The sequence below is a fragment of the Cryptotermes secundus genome, unplaced genomic scaffold (genome assembly GCF_002891405.2).
Source record: "Cryptotermes secundus unplaced genomic scaffold, Csec_1.0 scaffold928, whole genome shotgun sequence".
In the NCBI taxonomy this organism is placed as follows: Eukaryota; Metazoa; Arthropoda; class Insecta; order Blattodea; family Kalotermitidae; genus Cryptotermes; species Cryptotermes secundus.
This window is the reverse complement of record NW_019738362.1, coordinates 450065-472850: the sequence shown is the minus strand read 5'-3', so window position 1 is coordinate 472850 and position 22786 is coordinate 450065. Positions and strand designations below refer to the sequence as shown.

Sequence of the window (22786 nt, the reverse complement as noted above, 5' to 3'; positions counted from 1 at the left end):
CATACAATAGACTATTAGTTGCGGTGCATGGGGAAACCCACCCCCTCTATACTGAATAACTGAACAGAGGAGCTTATGATCACACTTTGCACACTTTTGCACCAATGATAATTGCATATCATTAAGCCTGTATAAACTGTTTCTTTTGTAGACAAATTGTGCCGTGGCTTCGCTTACTTTCTCCGTGTAGTTTCAGTGCTGTGGAATGAGTGGAGCAGTGGACTATGATGTGTCCTGGTGGCGATTGAGGGAGTTGGGGCAGCCCGATTTATTTGTGCCTCGATCTTGCTGCCTGCTTAGTAACGCCCCTGGTGACTTGAAAGCTTTTTTGGATCCTCATCCTCTGAATATGTCAGCTTGTCAGTCTCTTGATCAAAGCTTGTATCAGATGGCTCGCCACACAGAGGTTAGTTCATTGTATATTTGCTGTGTGGGCTGTTGCTACAGCCTAGGAAACATATTCTGTGATTTCAGTTGATTAAATATAACATTCTGCCGGTCACGGTAGCCGAGCGGTCTAAGGCGTGTACTGTCTTCGCTTGCTTGGAAACCGGGATTGTGGGTTCCAATCCCACTCAGGGCATGGATGTTTAGTTTGTTTGTGTGCATTTTTCTGTGTTTGTGTACAGGTAGAGGCCTTGCGACGAGCTGATCACCCACCCAAGGAGTCCTACCGAACGTGTAAGATCTAGAAAAACCGAAGTGAAATTTCCAGACATTTTTCTAGCATTTCTTCTTGACAGTTGTTACAGAGATGTCTCCTGAAGAATCCCAACTGCATCTGTATCATTCTGCAGTCTGCTTGAAATTCATGACCTGTGTGCAAATGCAGTTATAATTGTTTCTGTCTGGTGATACATATATTTATGTGCCCATACATGTATTTAGACTTGTGAATAGCCTGGCCACCGACGAATTTCAATGCTTGAAACTTATATATGTGTGTAATGCAAATGCCGTATATGTATAAAGTCTGATAAGAATGTGTGGAGCAACTTGAAAGTTCATCCACGAATCTTTAGTGTTCTGTTTACGTATGAAGACTGGAAGTATAGTGTGGAACTGTATCAAGTAGTGTGAATTTCACATAGTGGGGGGTAGAGTCCAGCTGGGTCCACTCAGCACATCGGCCACTCATTGGCTTGTTGTACCTGCCCCGGGTGATTATGATGATAGAGAATTTGGTGGAATAAAGATTGGCAGGAGAAACCGAAGTACTGTACTCGGAGAAAACCTGCCCCAGCGCCACTTTGTCCACCACAAATCCCACTTGATCAGACCCGGGCCGCCGCGGTGGGAAGCCAGCGACTAACCGCTTGACATATGTTGTGGCCAAGTAGTGTGAAAGTCAGGTTTCAGGTTCTCACAGTGGAAAGTGTTGAGAGTCTTCTGGAGTTCTAAGTTCTACCCTGAAGATGGAGGTTGTAGGTCTTGTGAAACATTGGTACCTATGTCCCAAGGCACGGAGCATCACACCCCAGAAGACTGTAATATGAACTGCATGTATATGTCACACCATGTGTAACTGTTTCAGTTAAACAGAGATGTTTGGCTAAACCGTTTCTCAGTGTCACATACTTGAAGTGGAAGAAATGGGACACTTACATGGTTTTCCCACAATCTCAGATTCTCGGGGTTGATGTGCAGTCTTATCCATCCCACATTGACCATTTATGATACAGTAAAGTTGTGAGAATGTCTGAGCAAGGAACTGCTTGTGTATGCATTCTACTGTGCATTCTTATTTTGGTTCACAACAGTGAAAGTAAGCATCTGTGAAAGTTCCATGAATTAGTAGTTCAAAGTTTTCATATCTCAATATAGCTACCGACAACTGCCGCATTTGTCTCAGTGTAGTTCTGTTCTATTTAACTGCAGGGATGTTTTGCGCAGCTGGAGGGATGGTTCAGATATCACACAACGCTGTTTCTTGCCGTTGGATCTGGTCTCGTGCTGGTGGAACTCTCTGTGCTGTTGAGTGCCATCTTGGTGTGCTTGAAGCTGCCAAAATATATTTCAGAGTCACAAAGCCCTGGACTGAAGTCAACATGAAGGTGGCTTCTGCCAGTGTGTGGATCAGTGGGGCAGTTTGGGGGCCAGCAGAGAGGGCATGACAGCCTTGGGACGTACCATGAGGTAGGCAGTGTGGGAAACATCAGTCTAAGGAGCAGCGCGGGTAAAGGTCGGTTTGCGAAACATGTCCCAGTAAAGGTAGCTACATACAAGAGGGGACCAGGAGGCACAGGGACTCAGAATGTTGCAGGAACGGTGAGCAGAAGCACGTTTGGCCGGAGTGGCACGTACACACTGCAGAGTAATTTGAATCCCTTGGTTCTGGATGCCAACATGTTAAACAAACGCAAGTGTATCTATGAGAAGAATGTATCCACACATCCTGGCACAGCAAAGTCTGTGACATTGCAGCAGTGGCAGACTGCACAGACTAGACTCAACGTTGAGGAGCACTCTGATGTAGGCGAGCAGACAGACAGTATAAACAGTATGATGTGGTGAGCCTGGTGACTTGGCAATATATTATTTTGTTATTATTCACAGTGCCTGAGGTGTGACTTGCAGTTTGTGTGTGTGTGAGAGAGAGAGAATTTTTTGTACTATTGATGTGAAATGTATAAGCTGATATTTTTAGTCCAATCTTGAATTTTTAGTTACTTTAATTTTATCGGTTATTTTAATGTTTATGACTAATGGCACTATTGTAGTGCTTATTACTTTACACATTATGAAATGCTTTTCTGTGTGAAGTGACATATCTGATGATGTCATGTGGGCTGAAGAGTAAGTTATTGAGGTATGAAGTGTTACCATTGCACAGCATAATAAAGCAAACCTCAGATTATAGACACCTTTGTATGGTAGACAAGAAAATAATAGAAATTCATAACTAGAATTCAGTGTTACAGGCAATAAGAAATGCAACATACAGCTCAGGGAAGTATGCCATTTTGTATCTGGAGTTGCCACAACTGTGAACCTTGCAGTGAAATTAATTTCCAAATTATATTTTCTTGACTCTAGCTCATGCATGAAGAAAGAAATGTAATACATACGTACGTATGTGTGTGCGTGTATCACATCTGCCTCTTGGAACTTATGCAAGAACTTTAGAATCAGCAGTGAACCAATAAGATTACATACACTGTAGCTAAAGATGTATGCAACAAGTTTCAGAACATTGGTGCATTGGTGCTCAACATTGTGATGTCCTAAGGATACTTCGTATTCGTTTCATGACCAATGCACTTGTTATCACATGATATGTGGCGCAGGATATGAACACACCTGCGCTCAGTAAAGCAGTAAGGTCCGTGCCCAGAGGTTGCTATCCTCAGAGAAGTTTCTCAATCTGTACAGAGAACAGTGAAGTGGGTCATGACCACTTCCTTCTCAGTTGAGCAGTCACAATTATCTTCCATTTGACAGTATCAAAATCAGGGGTGGCCAGATTCATATCTTTGTCACCCTCAGACACATTTGACAACTTACCAGAGAGGACCTTACTATTTTATTAAACTTTTTAGTCATCTACCTTTAAATATAAAAGAGTTAATCCATAATATTAAGCAGATTAGAGCAGCTTTAAGTGCTTTTTTACATACTAAATCCTATTACACTTTAGATAAATATTTTAATTATGGATAGTTTCTTGCTTAGCTATAACCCATTATTTGCTCTATTGTCATGTATATGTTCCAGTTTTTTATTATATTTTATATACACATGGTAGGTTATGTAGTTGCAGTGATGTGTAGGGTTTCATATGCTCAATTTATTGTTGTGGATTTATATGCATTGTTCTGTTGCCAACTTGCTGATTTAGCAAGCTTGTGGTGTGTCAGGTTCTGTATCCAATGGCTTCGGCCTTGTATGGAGGTGCTGGAACGCGTAATAAATATAATACAATATGATAAGTTTGTGAACCACACACAGACACGGACTGGACAGGTATGTGCTGTCCATGTGGCAGATTGTTTCTGTTTAATTAGTGTGCAAAAGACCACTGTTTTTATCATGTGGCTTGTGAGCCACAGTTTGGCCATGTCTGAAATAAATTGTGCAATTGAGAATCTATGGTTAAATTAGAATACAAAATGGAACTTAAAATTGGAAGCCGCAGGAGGTGTTTTGAGTTTCACAGCACATATGAGGCTGTAATGGAACATTTCTATGTTATTAAGAATTGTGGGATCTAAGGTCCTCAGAGCAGTAAATATGAATGTCATTGTCTTCTGAGGATGCTGTGTAGTGTAGCAGATCAGTACCAACATTTTGGAGGAACCTGTGCCTCCGTATTCATTCTTCTACCCTGAAGATGGAGGCAGCAGGATCCTGTGGAACAAGGTACTTCACACACACCAAGGTACAGTAATCTTCAGTATGTATTCATCAGATTAAGAACTGTTTCACACAACCTCTATACAGTATAATAAAAATAAAACTCATTTTAGAATAAAGACTGTACATTGTAAGAAAGCCCAGTGTTCTGAAGATGAGCACAGGCTTCATAGCTACCGCCATGAGAACCTGAGATCACATCTGATAGCTAGGCATAGATGGGGAGATAATATTAAAATGTATCATCCAGAGGTGGTGTTGGAAGTCATTTTCAACTGTTGAGGCAACATGCATCAGCATGCAGGAGTGATGAACAGCTGAAGCTGCCTGGAAGTTCCCTGGTACACACTGCTTGTGCGCCGTTTGACCACAAACTGAGTAAGTTTTCTGCCCCCTCCCCAACTGAGGTATGTGTAGTTGTGCTTCTGTTTCTTCTGCTCTGCGCACACTTGAAATCGTGTTGTGTCTGCTCAGTGTGCACATAACTAGCCCTAGTAATAACATAAATGGTGTTTAATATATATAGTTTAATTTGGAATACATAATAATGCATTGTAAAAATGAAATGGAAAATAGAGAAATTGCTTATTACTGTTTACAGAAGAGCATTCGGGTATGGCTGATGGGTTGATCTTTCAGAGCTCTAACTGTAAGACATGGTGCACAGTGAACGTGAGTAGTTATGAAAGGGTAAAATTGTCCCAGTACTTAATTAAGCATCACACCATGAAGATGTATGGAGGAGTGGAGGTATAGCTCCAAGCATTCTTGACCTAAACACTAGATGGTGAGTGGTTGGCTTCATGCCCAGAGGAAGAGGGTCCTGCTACCCACTGAATGGGAGTCTGTATGGACACTGGGAAGGAGAAAAATGTGTGCTAGGAATTGAACCCCAATTCTTCCATCATTCAGCCCATAGCCTAGTTGCTAACTGGGCCTCTTAACAAGCACTAACACTTCCAGATGTTGCTCGTAGGTCATGGAATATAAATGCCATGTAACAAGAAAGCACCTAAACATTGTCCCTATCATTTGAATCTGACACTTGTATCCTGTGGTGTTTGTGTATGTTCCCGTGCGCCAAGAAGTGAGTTAAACTGTCTGGCTGGGACGTGGTAGCTAAATTTAGAGTGAATCTGAGTGACTTGGCCTCCAAGAGAGTAAAGTTTATAGAGAGACAGCTGAAGATGATAATTCCTTGCTCTGCTTCTTTGCATCTTTGTGAACAGAAAGCGATTATGCATCAGTTACCCACATTTTAGAATGTAGTATATTAAACAGAAAAAGGCAAGTTATACCAAACAAATGATAAAGTCATAAACTTGATAAGTGTATAATGAATAGGCACATAATTCCCTACATAAAGACATCAGAATAAATTTCTTGCTGTATCAAATGTAAGTTTTTTCATTTGACTTAATCCTTCCAGCTGCACTATGGCCCTGGGGGTAAAGAGCAGCTGGCATGTAAGGCTGACAACCTCACCGCCATCTGTGAACCGATCATTTAGAAAATAAGGAACCCTTGACATCTCACAACCCTATGGGCCTCCACGACCTGTTAACAGAGGTAGTTTTACCTTTTTTCTTTAACCTTACCAAATGTGATAGTTCAAATTTCTCAGTGGGCATTGCTGTGAACAGAAAACTATATAACCATGTTGTTACAGGTCTACTGAGAATACATGACTCATTGACAGGATATGTTGTGTTTCATTGCTATTTAGGTTATACATTTTTGTAATTTCTCTAAAAATTGTGATCCTTAAGAGGTTGGATTAATTATATACTTCAGTGCATGGTCTACCAGCATTTTGAAGGAAACTGCTGCCTGTTTTTATATGTCCTGAAGATGGAGACAGCTGGTTCCACCAAAATGTTGGCACCAACTGCATGATGTCACATTCCAAGAAAGCCATTCATAATGACTTGAAGACATAAGTGGAGTGGCTGAGGTGCATTCTGCCACTCCAGTTCTGTATGCAAACATTTAACAAATGAAAAATATAATACAATTTAATGAGGGGAATGTCCACCTGGGGGTTGCATGAAGCTGTCAAGGCAGCGAGTACACAGAACTACTGACTGAGTCTCCCTAGCCAGGCAGTTCACAGATGAGGAATTCCTGAGAAGCAACACATCACTGTGTTGTGAAAGTAGCAGTTCCTCTGCCAGAGAAGGGGCACAAGCATGGGTGCCATGGGATTTTATCTGGAGAGGAGCCAGAAAATTTGCTTACAAAGTTACATTAGGACTGTTTATTGATCGGCCTAGAATATTCAGGATAAAAGTTGTTTTAATGCTTCAGATGTTTTGTTAATTGTATATTTCCCTCTTTTCCTTAATTTGTATTTCTCCCCCCTCCAAAGCTCCAGGTGGAGGAGCAGATGACTGCGTTTCCCCTCAGCTGGCACCCATGGTGATGAGTAATTTATGAAACATGTAGCTCTTCTTCAGAATACTAGATGATACTGAGCCCAGAAACCTAGTAATTCTAAGTGTAATAGACTGTCATTGAAACCGTTTCATGTAATTCAGAGCTTCTGAAGTCTCACTGTGATTAGTACAGTATAACAACGGCTGAAGTGAACCATGGACCTTGAGTTGTCAGAACTGCATGTTCCTGGTCTGAATAAAAGTCCTTGCAGGATGTCATCTTAAAAATTGGGATTTGCCTTTTGCATGAATGTGGCATTTTCTTGGGTCACATTGTTTCAAATATGGCTGTATCTGGCATGAAATTTTTGCATTTCAGAAATGTCTTGATGGAGGGTTCCAAAATTTGTTTTAGTGGAAGTGTACTTGTGTCGATATGATGACAGCCGTATCCTGTTGCAAGTGCTAGTCATTATCAGAGCTGCATCATTGACCTCACAAACATCTGTGCATTCTGTGTGTCAACCAACAGTTGTGTCCTGTCCCTGACTTCTGCAGTACAAATTTTTAACATAATTTTAATGTTTCAGTACTTGTATTTTGTGGCTGTTGAGAAGCCATGAACTGTCAACTGGTATCAGGTTTCATATAGTTCTCACAGTGGGGTGTTTGTGAGATCAGAGATGCAATTATTATTATTAGAGGGGGTGGGTTTCCCCATGCACTTAGACCAGTTATTGGTCCATTGTGCGTCCCCCTTTAATTTCTACTGTCGCCATACCCTACTGGTACCGGTGCGTGCTATCAGCCCCGTTCAGCCAATGAGGTCAGCCGTCGGTACCTCGATACTTCCCCTATCTACCAGAGGCATTGGAAACTACTTGGGCGGGAAACTTGCCTAATAATTTTGCTCAGAGGTCTCCTGAGATGCAATTATCTCATCAATGTCATTTTGGGTACATTGGAGATTGTTTTCTGGGATATGGCACCATGTAGTCTGGTACACAGGTAGCAAGGTTTTGAGGAAACCTTCTACATTCACTTCAGGTTCCTCCAAGACTACATGGCACCACATCGCAGATGAAAGTAGTCCTCATTGTCACAGCCAAGACAGAATTAGATCTCAGGCTGCATTAGTCCTTGAGACTTATTTACTTGTGCATCATTTGTTCAAGCACCCAACTTTGTGCTTAAGGTGCCCTAACTGCAAAGCATCATGTAGTAGCATTTCTCAAGCCATTATGTGCATTTTCTATGGATACTGTTCTGTTCTGTTATTGGAGAGGGTGGGTTTCCCCATGCACTTAGACCAGATATTGGTCCACTGTGCATCCCCCTGTAATATTCTACCAGTCTCTATACCCTACCGGTACTGGCATGTGCCATCAGTCCCGACTCAGCCAGCGAGTTTGGCCTCTACTGGCTCAGCGGTATCTCGATGCTTCCCCCATCTACCAGAGGCGTTAGAGACTACTGTTGGGTGGGAAATGTCCTGAATTTGGCTCAGAGGTCCCTTTGAGACACGAGGTTCTTTTACGTGCCGTAAAGCTACAACACGGGACCCACGGCTTAAAGTCCCTCCCAGAGGACTTGTTCCCTGAATTTTCCCACCCTTAAAAATTCCACGACCTCCGCTGGGTTTGAACCCACATACCTTGAGTCACGAGGTGGGAACGTTACCCCTAGACTACGGAGGCCGCTATTTCCTATGGACACTGTTATTTGAAATAAAAAAAGCAGGAGGGGAGGGTGTGGATCAGACTCATCTGGCACAGGATAGGGTCTAGTGGTAGGTTGACTGGCTGAGCAACTACTGGCTTCTCAAGAAGGGCACTTTTACATCAATTTCTTTATTTGTAAATTAATTATTGGAGGTAAACTGCTTTTCCAGGTTTCCTGAACCCTACAAGTTCTCAAGTTTTCCAGGCTTGGAATTTCCAGGAACATAGCTCCTGGATTCAGCAAGGCTTGACCATATACAGGGTGTCCCAGGAGGAATGTGCCAAACTTCGGGAGGGTGTTCCTTATGTTAAAGTATGCCGATATAACCCAAAACACCTATGTCCAAAGTTGAACGGTTACGGAGATAATGGCCCGAGAAGTGTCAAACTTTGACCGGGGTTACACACTTGTTGATTACAAAATACATATTAAAACTGGCAGGAATATGTGATTTTTGTAATGTTAATAATGTACGTAACATCAAACCAACTTGTGAGTGACATGAAGCCATAAAATTGAAGTACAAAAAACTCGCATGCCATCTCAAAGTTGTCGTTAAGAGTTCCAAGCACTGTACATGACACATGAATGGTAAGCGATGACGTAACGTGCTGACTGCGCGTTCTGATAAAGCCAACTCCATAAGCACGGATAGGATGAATCACGGCAGTCAAGGACAAACAGAGATAATTCCTCTCAGCTGATAGGTATAATCCGTGGACCCGCTAGAAGACCACACTTTTCTCGGGCCATTATCTCCGTAACCGTTCAACTTTGGACATAGGTGTTTTGGGTTATATCGGCATACTTTAACATAAGGAACACCCTCCCGAAGTTTGGCACATTCCTCCTGGGACATCCTGTATAGAGCTTAAAATCTGAGATACTTGGCCCTTCTAGCCATGTGTTAGGTTCCATTAATGGAATTCTCTGGGCACAGTACTGCTTGTTGAAGTTAAGGGCATTAAGGTTCTGAACATGAAGAGGGAAAGTATTTCCATTAAAATCCATAAAGTCAATGAAACAAGTCCAATTAATTTAATATTTTATTCATATTCAACACTGAATTTATATTGCTAATATTTTCTGTAAAAAGACTGCATATTTAACAAAGGATTCTAGATTATATGTAGTAACGAACAAAATGGTGAATGCATTGTAACATACATAATATACAGAAGATACAATGACATTAGCATGACTCCATACACTTGTTCATTTCTGAATGTTGCCAGATAAAACTGCTATAATGGAGATGGTGGGCTATCCAGTTGTGTGCTCAAAGAAATCATGACTACATGGACATTAAAATAAAACATTGCATAAACATGTTTAATATCACTCACAATGAGACAGTTATAAAATGGAATAGTTTAGTGGTATGAAACACATTCTGTGCTCTCAAAATTTAACTTGAAAATGTAAATCTTGATTGACCATGTTTTTGTTTGATATCCATACTGGTATGGGCACATAGAAATGCAGTCCAATGTGTTTATATGATACAGCTAATTTTATTCTTCAGAAAGCTAGGCTGCACAAAATATTGCATTTCTCTATATACCACAAAGAGCATCATCACAAAAATAGTGCAGGGATTCAAGCACATGCAGCCAGTCTGAGGGAGAACTGTTAACTGCCATATCTGAGAGAGAGCTACTCACTACCATGTGATTTGTCCTTGAATTTTGTTGAGGCACTAAGATTTGTTAAGACATGCAGTGCCATGTATCAACAAAGCAATATCAGCAGTGACTGTATTTCAAGCAGACAACTTCAATTTTGTAAAACTACTGCTAGTACTTTTACATGTAAATTCAGTTCCACAATAAATTAAAGATCTATATACCCTCTGTCCCCTTCAGTGTGTAACAGTTCCACGTGACAGGTGTTATAATCAACCTAAAGAGTCACCAACATATAACAATAACAATGCAAAATGAAATTCAAAACCTGTAATTTGAATTCAGCTAACTTCTGATAACTGTCTTCACTTTCCAAAAAGTTTTTTTTTTTTTTCAATTCTTTGACTGTTTTGTGATGTAAGTTAGTTTTACTATTTAAAAGAAACAGCTGTTGCATTATTTATTAACCCATTCACCCCCGTTTTTTTATAACATGGACATACCCTCAAGACAAGATCTGTCAGTATCGGACGCTTCACCTCACTCTTCAGTTTTGCCTGAAGAGGGGTTACATCCATTGAACAGGTGTGAAAGTGCAAATATTCAGCATTGGGGTGAAGACAAAACAGAACAAGTTGTCAATCAGTGGATTCAGGTTGGCCCAGCAGACAAATGAGATAGATGTGACTATATTTGGCGTTGGTCCTAAAAGGAACAGTTGGAACAGAAGCAAGATTTTAGTACTAGGTGCAGATGGAAACTTAGGCCTTTGTTTGTTCCGGTGCCGGCAGAGGGTGACTCCTCATGTGCTGCGTTGGTGGCGATGTGGTGATGGAAAGCAAAGTGCTGCTTTATTGCTGGGCAATAGGAATCAGCTTTTCTCCTTCAATTGCTGGCAATGGAGCCTCCACTGTGAGTACTCCATCCTTGCTGAGAGAGGATTTTATGCTCTCAGGGTTTGTTCCTTTGGGCAGCATGAATTCTCGGTTGTACTCCCGGTACACTGACTTACTTTCTGACTTCTCCTCATGTTTGGCATGGACCTAAAACAAAATGTTTCTACTTGATTGGTTCAGGTTCAAAATTATAATATAATATACATGAAGTACATTTGTAGAGCTCTTTAAACAGTAAGAATGTTCCAGATTTAATATTATATTAATTAATATTGATATTAAAAAATACTTGGTCAATTTTCTGGATGGATTCAGTGGTACTTCATAATAAGTGGTTCCGAGACATGGCTAATGATGACATTAACTTTTGGTTCAACCATTTTCAGCGCAATACTAGGAGATGGGCGAGAATATAAAACATGGCACATAAATAACTGTACCATGCTGCCAGGAGTGCCTAGCAAAGGGAAAAACATATATATCTTGACCCTGAAAGGTTAATGTAATACTTAGCCAATCTTAAGTTTTCTTTTGCACAGTTCATGGGGCCCTACATACACGATGGGTGCACTAGCCCAACACTGTCCATCATGTTGCCTCAATGTATTCTTGTTTGCTCCAGCCTTCTGTTTTCGTTTTTCTGCAGATTTCAAACAACAAACAGTAGCCTCGTATATATATAAAAAAATATGTAAGCATGAGATTTATCCTTTGTCATTATGCAATTTCAAGTTGGCAGCAAGGAACTGTTGAGCCTCAACATGCTGCACGAACAGGAGTTATGCAGTTGGTCACGAAGGAGCAGACAGTCTTGTGTTTTTGAGTAGATCACGTCTGCTGTGTGGATAAGCGAAGTGTGGTGTGCTTGCCTGAAAGATGAACTGGGCCAGCATTTGTTGAATCCTGTATATGGGAGTTATTCAGTCTAAGTCTCACCTCTTGAATGCTCTGACTGAGCACTTTCATCAGTTTACTCAGTCCCTTGCAGTGAATGCCACAATATGTAGCACAGCAATGCCCCTGGTTAACCCATGGCCACTTCCTTTGAAGCTCCTCCAACTCAGAAGACAGGATTCTAAACTTGTGATGCACAAACCATTATGAAATCCACTGTTTACAGTGGTATCTTTCTGATCTTCACTGGGTGACACGGCCAAGACTTGAAGGCGTTTTAAATTTAGCACAGTGTCAGCGCAGACCTCGCACCGTTCCTCTGCGCACACTTAGTTACATGAAAATGAATACCTTCAGTGGTACAAGATTCCTAGTTCCCATAGCAGTGAGCATTTAGATCTGGGATGTGATGTTATGCAGTTTGATACTTGGGTATAGACGTTTTGGAGGAACCTTCTGCCTCCATCTTTAGGGTAGAAAAGTGGAAACCTGAAGCTGGAGGCAAGATTCTCTTAAACTTACGCTGCTGAGCTTCTGATTCGGGTATTGGTGTTTATATAACAGGAATAGGTCTTAATGAGTGGCTAACAGTGACAAAATTTCCCACCTTTTATAGGAAATAATGGTCCATTACTGTGTTCACAACAGCTCACTGCTGGACCTTATCTAGAGCCAGTTAAGTCCACTCCAGAACGTGTCACTGTAAAAATGTCTGTAAAAATCCTCGAAAAACCTGTTGCGTATAGTAGCAGTAGCTTTCGAGGACTCTTGTCACTTGCGCAATGTTTCTGGGGGCCGAGGTTCAGCCAAAGGGTGGAACCAATGAACCGTTTCTAATAACCTTCAAGTTACCTTGTTGCAATGTCTCCCCCCCCCCACATTTTCGTAAGATTTTGTCTTCCAGATGGGAGATGTGCTGACGGAATAAATAAAGAATACCGTTTTCTGCAATGTGACGTCATGTAGTCCGGTAATTCACCGACGTTTCTGTACGTACTGCCTCCATTTTCAGGGTAGAATATATGCCATGCAAGTAACGAGTGGGCCCTCACAGCTTGCTGATTACTTCTTGTGCGTTTAGCGTATCTTCCACCCTGAAAACGGCGGCAGTACATTCCTCCGAAACGTCGGCGAACTTTCGCCGGATTACACGGTATCGTATCCCAGATGACAGTACTCTTCATAGTCAGCGCTATGGGTACTTCAACACCCCTCCCCCCTTTCAACCTGGCTATGGACCTAAAATCCAGCGGATTCCTAGCCCTACGCATTTCGACCCTCCTAATGAAGGAAGCATACCCTTCCGAAGCCCTGGCATTCACCCATAATACGGAACGATGTCGCAACCCCAAGGAGATGAAAATTTACAGCTAAATTTGGGCTATCGGAAGGCAGGAGGAGGCCCGGTCGCCGCCGACTCAGGCTCCTACATGCAACCCACGTCTTGCCCACCCCTGAATTCCTGCGCATGGCCCTAAACAATAGCCACTCCTGGTCTAACAAGTGGCAGCTCCCCAGCACACGTAGAGACTGGTAACGCTGCACTTAACTGCTCTATCTTATTCATTCCGTATGTATTTAGCGGCGTATTGTCGCGCCGGGAGTGCAACATTCCACACGGGCGGCTGGCACCTCCTGCAAGAAGTGGATGGCCGGCCAGCCTTACTGTTCGGAATCTTTAGCTGTGTAACTACACTCAGATATAGGGTATAATACTGCCAGGAGTGTCGCTATAGTGACCAGGCTACGGCGGCTGGATGCCCCCAGAATCGGGAGTTCCATTTCGGGTGGGGGGGGGGGACCTAACCTCTATCCAGTGCTTAGCTAAGCGGCCGGGGAGTGGACCTCTCCACTCTCCTCCCACAGGCCTATAGCGTCGGGTGATCCGGTTATGAATGATGAATTGGAAAGGATTTGAAAAGAAGCGGCCCTGGCATAATCGAAGTATTATTCCAGCACGAGCCTGGAGGGCCTGAGGGAAACCATGAAACTGGACCCGAGCGCGGTGTGGATACGAGTGATAATGTTACCGGTACCTGCTGTATCAGTGTCACTCCGTCGGCCACAAATCCCATACGGACTGTCCTGGGACTGAACCCGGGTCTCGGTGAGAAACCGGCGTCTAACCTCCTAAGCACGCCCGCAGTGCGGCCCTGGAGGCTGAAGAAAACTGCGTAATGTGGAGCTTAGTAATTTGTATTGTAGACCGAATATCGTTACATTGATGGAATGCACGAGGATAAGATGGGCGGGGAGTGCAACACGCACTGGGATATGAGAAACGCATACAAAATATTGGTTTCTGTAACCGAAGAGAAAACGTTGCTTTGCAGATTCAGACATAGATAAGAATATAATATTAAATTAGATCTGACAGCAATCTGCTGAGAGCTCACGGACTGAATTCAGTCAGCATGGGGCTTTTGTGAACACTGCACTGAACCTTTTTCACTGAAGCAGCGTGCTCTGTCATCTAGAAACTTTGTTCTAATTTTAACCTGGCAGCTGCCAAGTATCCCGCTGAATGGTCTGCCCGGCCCAACACTTTCAACGCGGATCAACAGAAAATTCCTTCGAACAGACTTTATGCGATAACGAACAATTTTGGCAAGATAAACCCGTGGCGTGGGGCAATGAACTCATGTCGTCACAGCGAAACCGGATCGACTGGAAGGGGGTACCGCCCTCGTAACGATTGTGAGCCCTGATTATCTATAGCGAGCATGACAAGTCTCTCCCGTGCTTATCTGCATGGACTGCTGTGAGCTATGAACAGTACAAACATCAGGTACAAAACTGTGAAGTTGCTTAATTATGCACCCCACTGTGAAGATATGTAGGGGGACAGGAAGTACTGCTCCACCATTCTTAACCTAGGAACTAGATGAATGTGAGTGGTCAGCTTCAAGTCCCGGTTGCTTTGCTCCCGGGAAGGAGCCTTCAGTGACCGGTAGGCTCCACAGTCTTATCTAGAAGTGACAGTGCCAGGAACTGAATCCCGGAATTTTGTCACTATACTGACAGAGCTACCCTGGCTGCTTTGCAGCGAATGAGGGGCCCGCACGCAGACTATGAATAGCAACACATCTGAGGGTGCGGAACGGCTCTGCCATTTTCTGTCCTCAGATACATGTCCCCCCAGTAACGCGACATAGTATATTTTAATCTTTACATTTCTAAGATAGGGGCACGCGGTAGCGTAGTTGGTTGAGGCACTATACTACAAGCCGGAAGATCGCGGGTTCGAACCCCGTTGAGGTCACTGCATTTTTTAATTGACCTAAACCTTCCAGCCGCCGGGCACGGTAGCCGAGCGGTCTAAGGCATGTACTGTCTTCGCTCGCTTGGAAACCGGGATCGTGGGTTCCAATCCCACTCAGGGCATGGATGTTTAGTTTTTGTGTGTGCGTTTTTCTGTGTTTGTGTACAGGTAGAGGCCTTGCGACGAGGTGATCACTCGCCCAAGGAGTCCTACCGAATGTGTAAGATCTAGAAAAACCGAAGTGAACGGAGAAGTTCATGGAGGTATGCCTAGGCCCACTGGGGCTGTAGTGCCAAGGAAAAGAAACCTTCCAGCCGCACTGTGGCCCTGGGGTCGAATCAGCGTATAGCAGAAATGAGTATCAGGAATCTTCCTGGGTGGTAAAGGGCGGCCGGCGCGTAAGGCTGACAAACTCACAGCCATCTGTGACCCGATTGTCTAGAAAATGTGGGAACCTCGACGTCCCACACCCTATGGGCCCTCACGGCCTCTTACAGGGATACATTTACCTTTTACATTTGTGAGATAGCAGACGGAAGACATGTTCTCAGCCGAACGGCAGCAAGCATTTCCCGAATCTAACCTGGTCTTAGCTTATTCGTGAATGCAATTCCTATTTCTTAGCGCAGTTCCCAAATGTTTGAACTTTTCCACATTTTCAAAGAACCTATTCGTCAGCTGTCGTGTGGTGACAACAACAGAAAACCGTTTCTAATTTGAAATTCGTGGATATCGCGTTCCGGTTACAGCGTCCCCTCCACGAGGCACCAGCAACCGGCAGCTCTCGCCACTTCCTTATATGGCAGTGATACTTCGGACGTGGGATGTTCCCGCACGTTGCTCCTTACAGCGGCACCGACGTTTCGGACTCATACTGCTATCAAGATTACGGATTAGTGAGATGTGACGCCGTATAGTTTGGAAATGTGTACCAACGTTTCGGAGTACACACACACATTGCGTATGCTTTTTGTATCTCATGCGTGCTACTTGCTCCGCCTGCCAAATCCTCCTTCATGTGAACACTCTAATGACTCGTGAAAAGCACATCCAAGAGACTGGTCCTGACATTTTACCGTACCGCGTGGTGTGTATTTCTCTCATCACATTTGAGAAGGTGACTGTATCAACGAGGGGAGACGCAGGAGCACGAACACCCCCCCTCCCCCCGTTTTCCTTAGTTTGCCTTGTATTTCTGTTGTTAGTTTGGTCGCTGACAGACACCACTCCACGTGCTACTGTATTGATCGCCGCCTCCAAGACTGCGTGAACACTGTACACTCCCTGTGCACAGACGCTTAGAGCATACCAAGACAGGATGCGCCATGGCCCAGGGGCTCGGGACACGTCACGCACTGCGCAAAATAGGGCAGTGAATTCCGCACTCGGTCCCCTTGATATTATCTTTAACATTACCGGGATCAGAACTCAGAACATGCCACAGCAAAGTGTGCATAGTGCTGAACCTCGCGTGACTGAAGTGAGGGACTGTAATTGTCATACTTTGAAGCTGTTAGTTGGCGTGACAGCTGTTTGGCAGGAAGTCCGGGCAGTGGAATTGCATCTCCATAACAACGACCAGTCGGTTAATGCTGTTCAGGGAAACAGTCGCTGTTTACTGTCAGAACCATACGGAACATACAGATACACCGTGTGGGCGGAATATATAGCAATTCAGTCCGTACCTCACAGGAAACACATTACGTCTCCGCTACAAAGCCCAACCGGTTAATGCTGTTTAGGGAAACAGTCGCTGTTTATTGTGAGAACCATACGGAACATGCAGATACACTGTGTAGGCAGAATATATAGCAATTCAGTCCGTACCTCACAGGAAACACATTACGTCTCCGCTACAGAGCCCAACCGGTTAATGCTGTTCACGGTAACAGTCGTTTACTGGGAGAACCATACGAAACACATAATTACACTGCGTGGGGGGGGGCATAATACAGAGTTTCTGTTACTTCAAAACAGGCGGTACATGTACTTACTACTGGGCATTAAAAAGTTAACATTCCAACCAAATAATCCTTTCCTGATGTGCGCATTTCCAGCATGCCGTCATGTGACGAACCTCAGGTTTCTATGACATGAATGTCACTCGCCCACTCGGTGCCACCTGCCCACGTGGAGGCCACGTCAGCTCACGCCTCCACCCAGTCACTTTGCCCTCCCAATATGGACTGCTCCAGTCGTCATTGTGATCAGTTTGCATAGACGCTTGCTTCCACAGAGTGAGCATCACAGAATGGTGCGAAGGATGTGGCAGGAACCAGTCTAGCCCAGTGCGAGGCACTATGCCATTATGTGCCCGGAAAGGCTGAGAAAAACAGCGAAAAATTCACGGTATCCGACCACCGGGTCAAGATTTGAACGTGAAACAGAAGCGCTAACCACGTGACCCTGAAGTTTCGTTCCACGTGTTGCCTTATTAAGGCGAAGACGAATAATGCACGAAGAGATCGTGACCCGTTCAGACGCAGAAACAACAGAGTCACCGGAGTCTGGCCGCCATGTTTAGTATGAAACAGCGCAGTGCAGTGAGGATCTAGGCAATGCCAATCACTGAGACAAGGTTTCCTGACGTTAAAACCCAGAAGACGAAAAGTGGGATGTAAATAGGACTGGAAATTTTTCTTGGCTGCGGAAAGACGCGCAGTTGTACTGACTCTTGTTGATTTGTGTGCTCTGTCAAGTGACGGGCTTAGTTTGAGTCCCAGCCTTCCTCCTGGTGGTGGAGTCAGTGCTCACCCACACAGCGCTGGGACTGGCAGCGTTTTGTTGCATGAACAGACCCCATTCAGACTGTCACGGCGAGAAGTATGCCATCCGCCTTTCGTTGAGAGTGACGTCAGGCTGGAAGAATGGTGGTAACTGTTCTGAGACGAGCAGCGAAACAGCTGTACGAACCACAAGAGAAATACGGACACATCTCAACCGGACGAAGTTTACAGGCAGGACGCTCCAACATGGCGACAGAATGCAATGAATCGTGACTTCAGAAACCGGGGAAGGTCTCTGAACAGAGGTGACGGATGGGCCGACGAGTGGCCCAACTCCTGACTGACAGATATAGCTATAGAGTATGATACCGAAAGGTTAGCATAGCGGTAACGCTCCTTATTCATATTTGGCAGGCGCTCCGCTCCAATCTCGACTGGGGCATCGGCTGTCCTGCACAAGTTTCCTTTCAAATCCTTTCCAGTTCATCAATCATCCTGCCACTCGATACTGTATAGTCTAGTCACTGATGGAGTCATAAAATTACGCACAGAAAATCATGACCGTTAAACAGAGCAGTAACCGTATGTACGGTGTGATTTTATATTAAAAACTCAGCATTCCGCCCACACAGTGTGTATTCTCACAATAAACAGCGTCGGAACGGGCCCTCCTGCATGAACATACCCAACGCCAACTCCAAACACATCAAGATCCAGCTTTAACCGTCACAAGCGCTTGTACTTACTTTATTTCACACGGGCCACACCTGCTTGGCAGTACAGGGGCGCTCAATCAATGCCAGTTACAGCAAGATGTGACAAATACGTATGAACACTGGTATAAACTTCAGAATCAATAATGTTATGGTCACCCTTGGGCCGCCTTGAGCTCGAGACCTTGGTGCGGGCATGTACACCCCTACACGTGCAAGATGGCCATTCTAGAAATACGCAACAAAACAAATCCCTAACGGGTATGAAAGTCTAGCTTTCCTCGCTGCCTGCTTCATGCTGGTTTCTTGCTTGGCTTGCTCTTCAAACCTGAAGATGGAAGCGACAAGTTCCTCTGAAAAGTCGGCTGACTTCCAACGACTGTGAGACGTTAAGCACAGCAGACTGGGGTCCGACCCAGCACTGCATGGGGAATCTGTCCTGATGACTCGTCGCTGTTTCCGCGCAGAATGCAAATGATGCTTCTGTGCGCTAATGCGGGCCAGTCCGGGCATCTAGAAGGGAGGACGCATATGCAGAATGTCCGATTTCGGGCTTCAGACAACCCTTGCATCCAGCGAGACACGCGGGACGTGTTTTAATGTAAGAAACTAATTTATCGCGTATACAGATGGATCTGCGAATATTTCATCCAATTTCGTTCAACAGCAAATAAGTTATTACAAATGTTATTAAAGTGCACGACCGATTTATCAAGTGTGAACTTATCCACTGCTTAATTCATTTCGATTTTTTACATTTGAAGAAGTGTGAACTATTGGTAAATCTGATGGCTACCTTGAAATGCGGTGGGAACCTGATTACCTAATGGCAGCGTTGCAAACAAAATGGTGATTGGAACTTGTGTAACGTAACATGATGCAATCTCACTGCAGCCTTGACAAACGGGAGTAGCAGAGCTGTCTGTCCACAAATGGCGAGCTGAACACTTGAACAGAAGGGTGCGCCGTGTACTCATGAAGAGACTGTACATTTTATGACATGCTTGCTAGCTTTTATAGCATGTTCGGTCTCCGGATAGGCCGAAACGTCATGAATTCGCTAAGAGCGATTTATATTATTTTTATATGCGGGTTATTTTACGACTACGTCGCTGAGACTCGTACGTCGTTGAACGGCAGGAAAGATGAATTGGGAAGGATTGGGAAGGGGGGTATCGTGGCCGAATTGATGTCCTAACCCTGAAGTATACCACGAAAGATCCTTAGTCACAGGAGTCGGTGTTCCGTCCAAAATTCGAGCTGGACACCTCCCGAGCCAATTTACTGGGTAAGGTAAGCCGTCAGCTCCGAAGACATGCGCTGTCTCAATAAGAGGTTAAGAGTCTGAACCTGGGCTTCCCAGAACAGACTCTGTAACTTGTGCACTTTTTAAGGAGCTCAGCTGACGTGACTCTTGCGATAAAGAGAGAATTGGCATTTCGCGTGTTGGTGAATTGACCCCCGTGAGAACAATACCGCAACAAGCAATCCAATGTCTGGGGTGATTACGGTTTGCTATAGACAGTTCGTGGCTAAACCTCCCCAATGTTCAACCCTCCCTTTTCACTACATCTCTCGCAGGATCTCAGCTAAGAATGTAAGCAATACAGCCTTCTCTATGGGGTGGGGCGTCGTGTTGCCTTTAAAAGCCGTAATCCAAACAGAAGTTTCTAATTTTACTTTCCCTTCTGAGAAAGTGGTGTGACTTGGCAGAACAGGCCAACAACACATCACGCCAAGTTTCAATTAATGGGCAAGTCTCAAAACGAGAAGTTGCAAATATGGGCCTACTATCTTCGACATTCCTGCCTGTCTGTCCGTATGTAACAACTCGAGAATAGCTAAACGAGTTTCTGTATTTAAAATGGAATTTGAGAATTTTACTGAAACGTGTCTACGCATTCCAGTTTCCGTTACAATCTGACAACGAGTACTACATGAATACTTACACAAGCGTCTGCGGACATTTCGACCGCAACTCGCTAAATATTTATCGGAGCGAAGAAGTTCCGAGCAGGGGATGCAGAGAAAAAGCGAAACGCGCGTTTTACATCCAGAACACCTTTTCTTCATGTCGCAAGGGTTTGAAGATAATTAAACGCGCGTCACCGCAGGTTCTCTGACTTTGTCTTAATGTGCAGCGGTACATATTTACAGAGACATGGATCTGGGGTTCTCTTGGCTGTCACTATGAAGCATGCCGTCTTCTTGGGTTGTAACGCCGTGTAGTTGGGAGACTGACGTTTCGAAGTTACATATCGCTTCTAACTTCAGGTAGAAGAGTAAGCCATGCAAGAAACCTGCAGATGTAGGCGGAGATCTCAGATAACGCCTGCCCCACTCTTCGATCCTGAAGATGGAGACAATATATTTCTCCGAAACACTGGGCTGTCTCCGAACTACCCGGCGTTACAACTCAGAACACCGTATTTTCCACGGAAGATCCCAGGAGGCCGCAAATTGGCCTGCAATGTAAGGTCCATCTGACTGCCTAATGCTTATGGCGTGAGAGACGTCGGGGAGCGGTGCCCAGCGGTGGTTACAAGAGGCAAGTACCGGGCGGGCCAGTGATGTTGGCACATTTTCGCTTTACTAGGACATTGGACAGTTATATCGTGCTTACATCTGTTCGGACCAAAACTCTTCTATGCTGGCGATATAACTTCATATAAGGGGAAAAAAAAACGGTAGGTTAATTTAATGTATCTTTCTTGAATTTAATTTTGATTCAAGCCATGATCTTAAACATGAATTTTCATCCAAATCATTCAGATTTCGGCTCAGAATAAATGGCCGTGACCCGCGGGGGGAGGGGGCCAGACGTGAGTACAGAGCAGGGTACATTTTGGAACGTTTCCCCCAACCTGTGACATGCGCTCCTGAAGCAGACTTACCAACAGCTTGTTGTCCACAGTCTTGACGACAATCTCCTCGGGCTGGTACTGGCTCACATCGAACCGCAACTTCAGGAGTTTGTTGTTGCCTTCGTCCTGGATAAGGGGGGAGCTGAATCCGTCCAGCCAAGTCCGCACGTCGCCCTTCTGCGCGTCGGTCGAGGCCGCCGACGTCGTGGAGGTGGTGCTGTAAGTGATGGGGGGACTATGTCCTGTTAGCTCCTACTTCAAAATGTTGATGCGAGAAATCTGCATATGCAGTGCTCGAAGCGGCAGGAGACTACGTGCAACAATACGCAGACAACAATACAGGCGTGGAGTTGTCCACGCCCAGACACAAATTGCAAGTCAAAAGAAGGCTTTTGAACACTAAGAAATGTTTCCTCAGAATGAAAGCAAGAATAATGAAACAACAGAGCGTGTTGTGTGCACCTGATTACCGCCTACCTTCGAGCACCCTACGCATTACCCACTAAGTCTACCAAATGGAAACCTTCAATTCTGTCACAGATATTCAGACCTTTCAAGGAACATGGGAGCTCTCTGCCAGCAGTTCTGGTAATACCAGGTCCCGCCCAACAACTATTCTATTACTGCGGCCTAACTTCAGCGGTTTTAAGAGCTTCTGAAGTGAACGGCCCAAGGTCGACACACTGTGCCGAGATATGTGGTCTGTTTGTAAAGGACTGAACATGTGTTCAGTTATGATCCATATTTTGGGTTTCTACGGTCAATAAGCCAAAGCCACAATTTATTATTCTTGCTAGAAGCTACCGTGAATGTACAGGAAATTCAATACTCAGGGCAGAGAGCTACACGTCACTAAATTGAATAAATGCTCGTAACACTTAATTCTAGAATATCGACGTTCTTATTAACAGATGGAAATAATTATTTACGTGTGAAATTAAGCGCAACACTACAAAGTTAAAAGCACCAAGAAATGAAACTGAATTAGAACAAGACAACAATTAGTTTTGCTTTAGATCAGAACCAACCAGCACCTTGAGAAGGCTGTGAACCCGTCCGCTGAGGGAATATCAGCTCCTTTCCACGAGGATGATTTAGTCTCCTTTGTTTCGGTGTGTCGGCTGCAATTACCACACACCACACAAGGCACAAGACAAAGAGAAAGACATTGTTAGTGGGTTATTGTCAATGCTTCTGCCGGATGCAATGGCGGCGCTAAGAATGCAGCGTCCCAGACCTGACCTCTTATTGGAGCGCTATACCTGCGCCGCCACGACAGCGGTGCACACTAGCGCCGCCATTGGATCAGCACGGAAAACAAACAGTGCACGAAATGGTATTACTTAAGGAGAAGTA

General features: G+C 44.4%; 1 protein-coding gene across 3 annotated transcripts in view; it reads right to left on the bottom strand.

Moving 5' to 3' along the window:
• Positions 1–9487: 9487 nt before the first annotated feature.
• Positions 9488–22786, bottom strand: part of LOC111870913 (protein lethal(2)essential for life) — a 29645-nt gene continuing 16346 nt past the window's right edge. The window contains exons 2-4 of one of the 3 annotated variants that reach the window (XM_023863543.1): positions 22465–22551; positions 21461–21647; positions 9488–11118 (exon numbers count right to left, since the gene is read on the bottom strand). In XM_023863543.1, the coding sequence (XP_023719311.1) occupies positions 10927–11118; positions 21461–21647; positions 22465–22551 (466 nt within the window). In that variant the 3' untranslated portion in view covers positions 9488–10926. Of the gene's footprint in view, positions 11119–21460; positions 21666–22464; positions 22552–22786 lie in introns of all 3 variants that reach the window. The other 2 variants (XM_023863545.1, XM_023863544.2) reach the window with 2 other exon arrangements.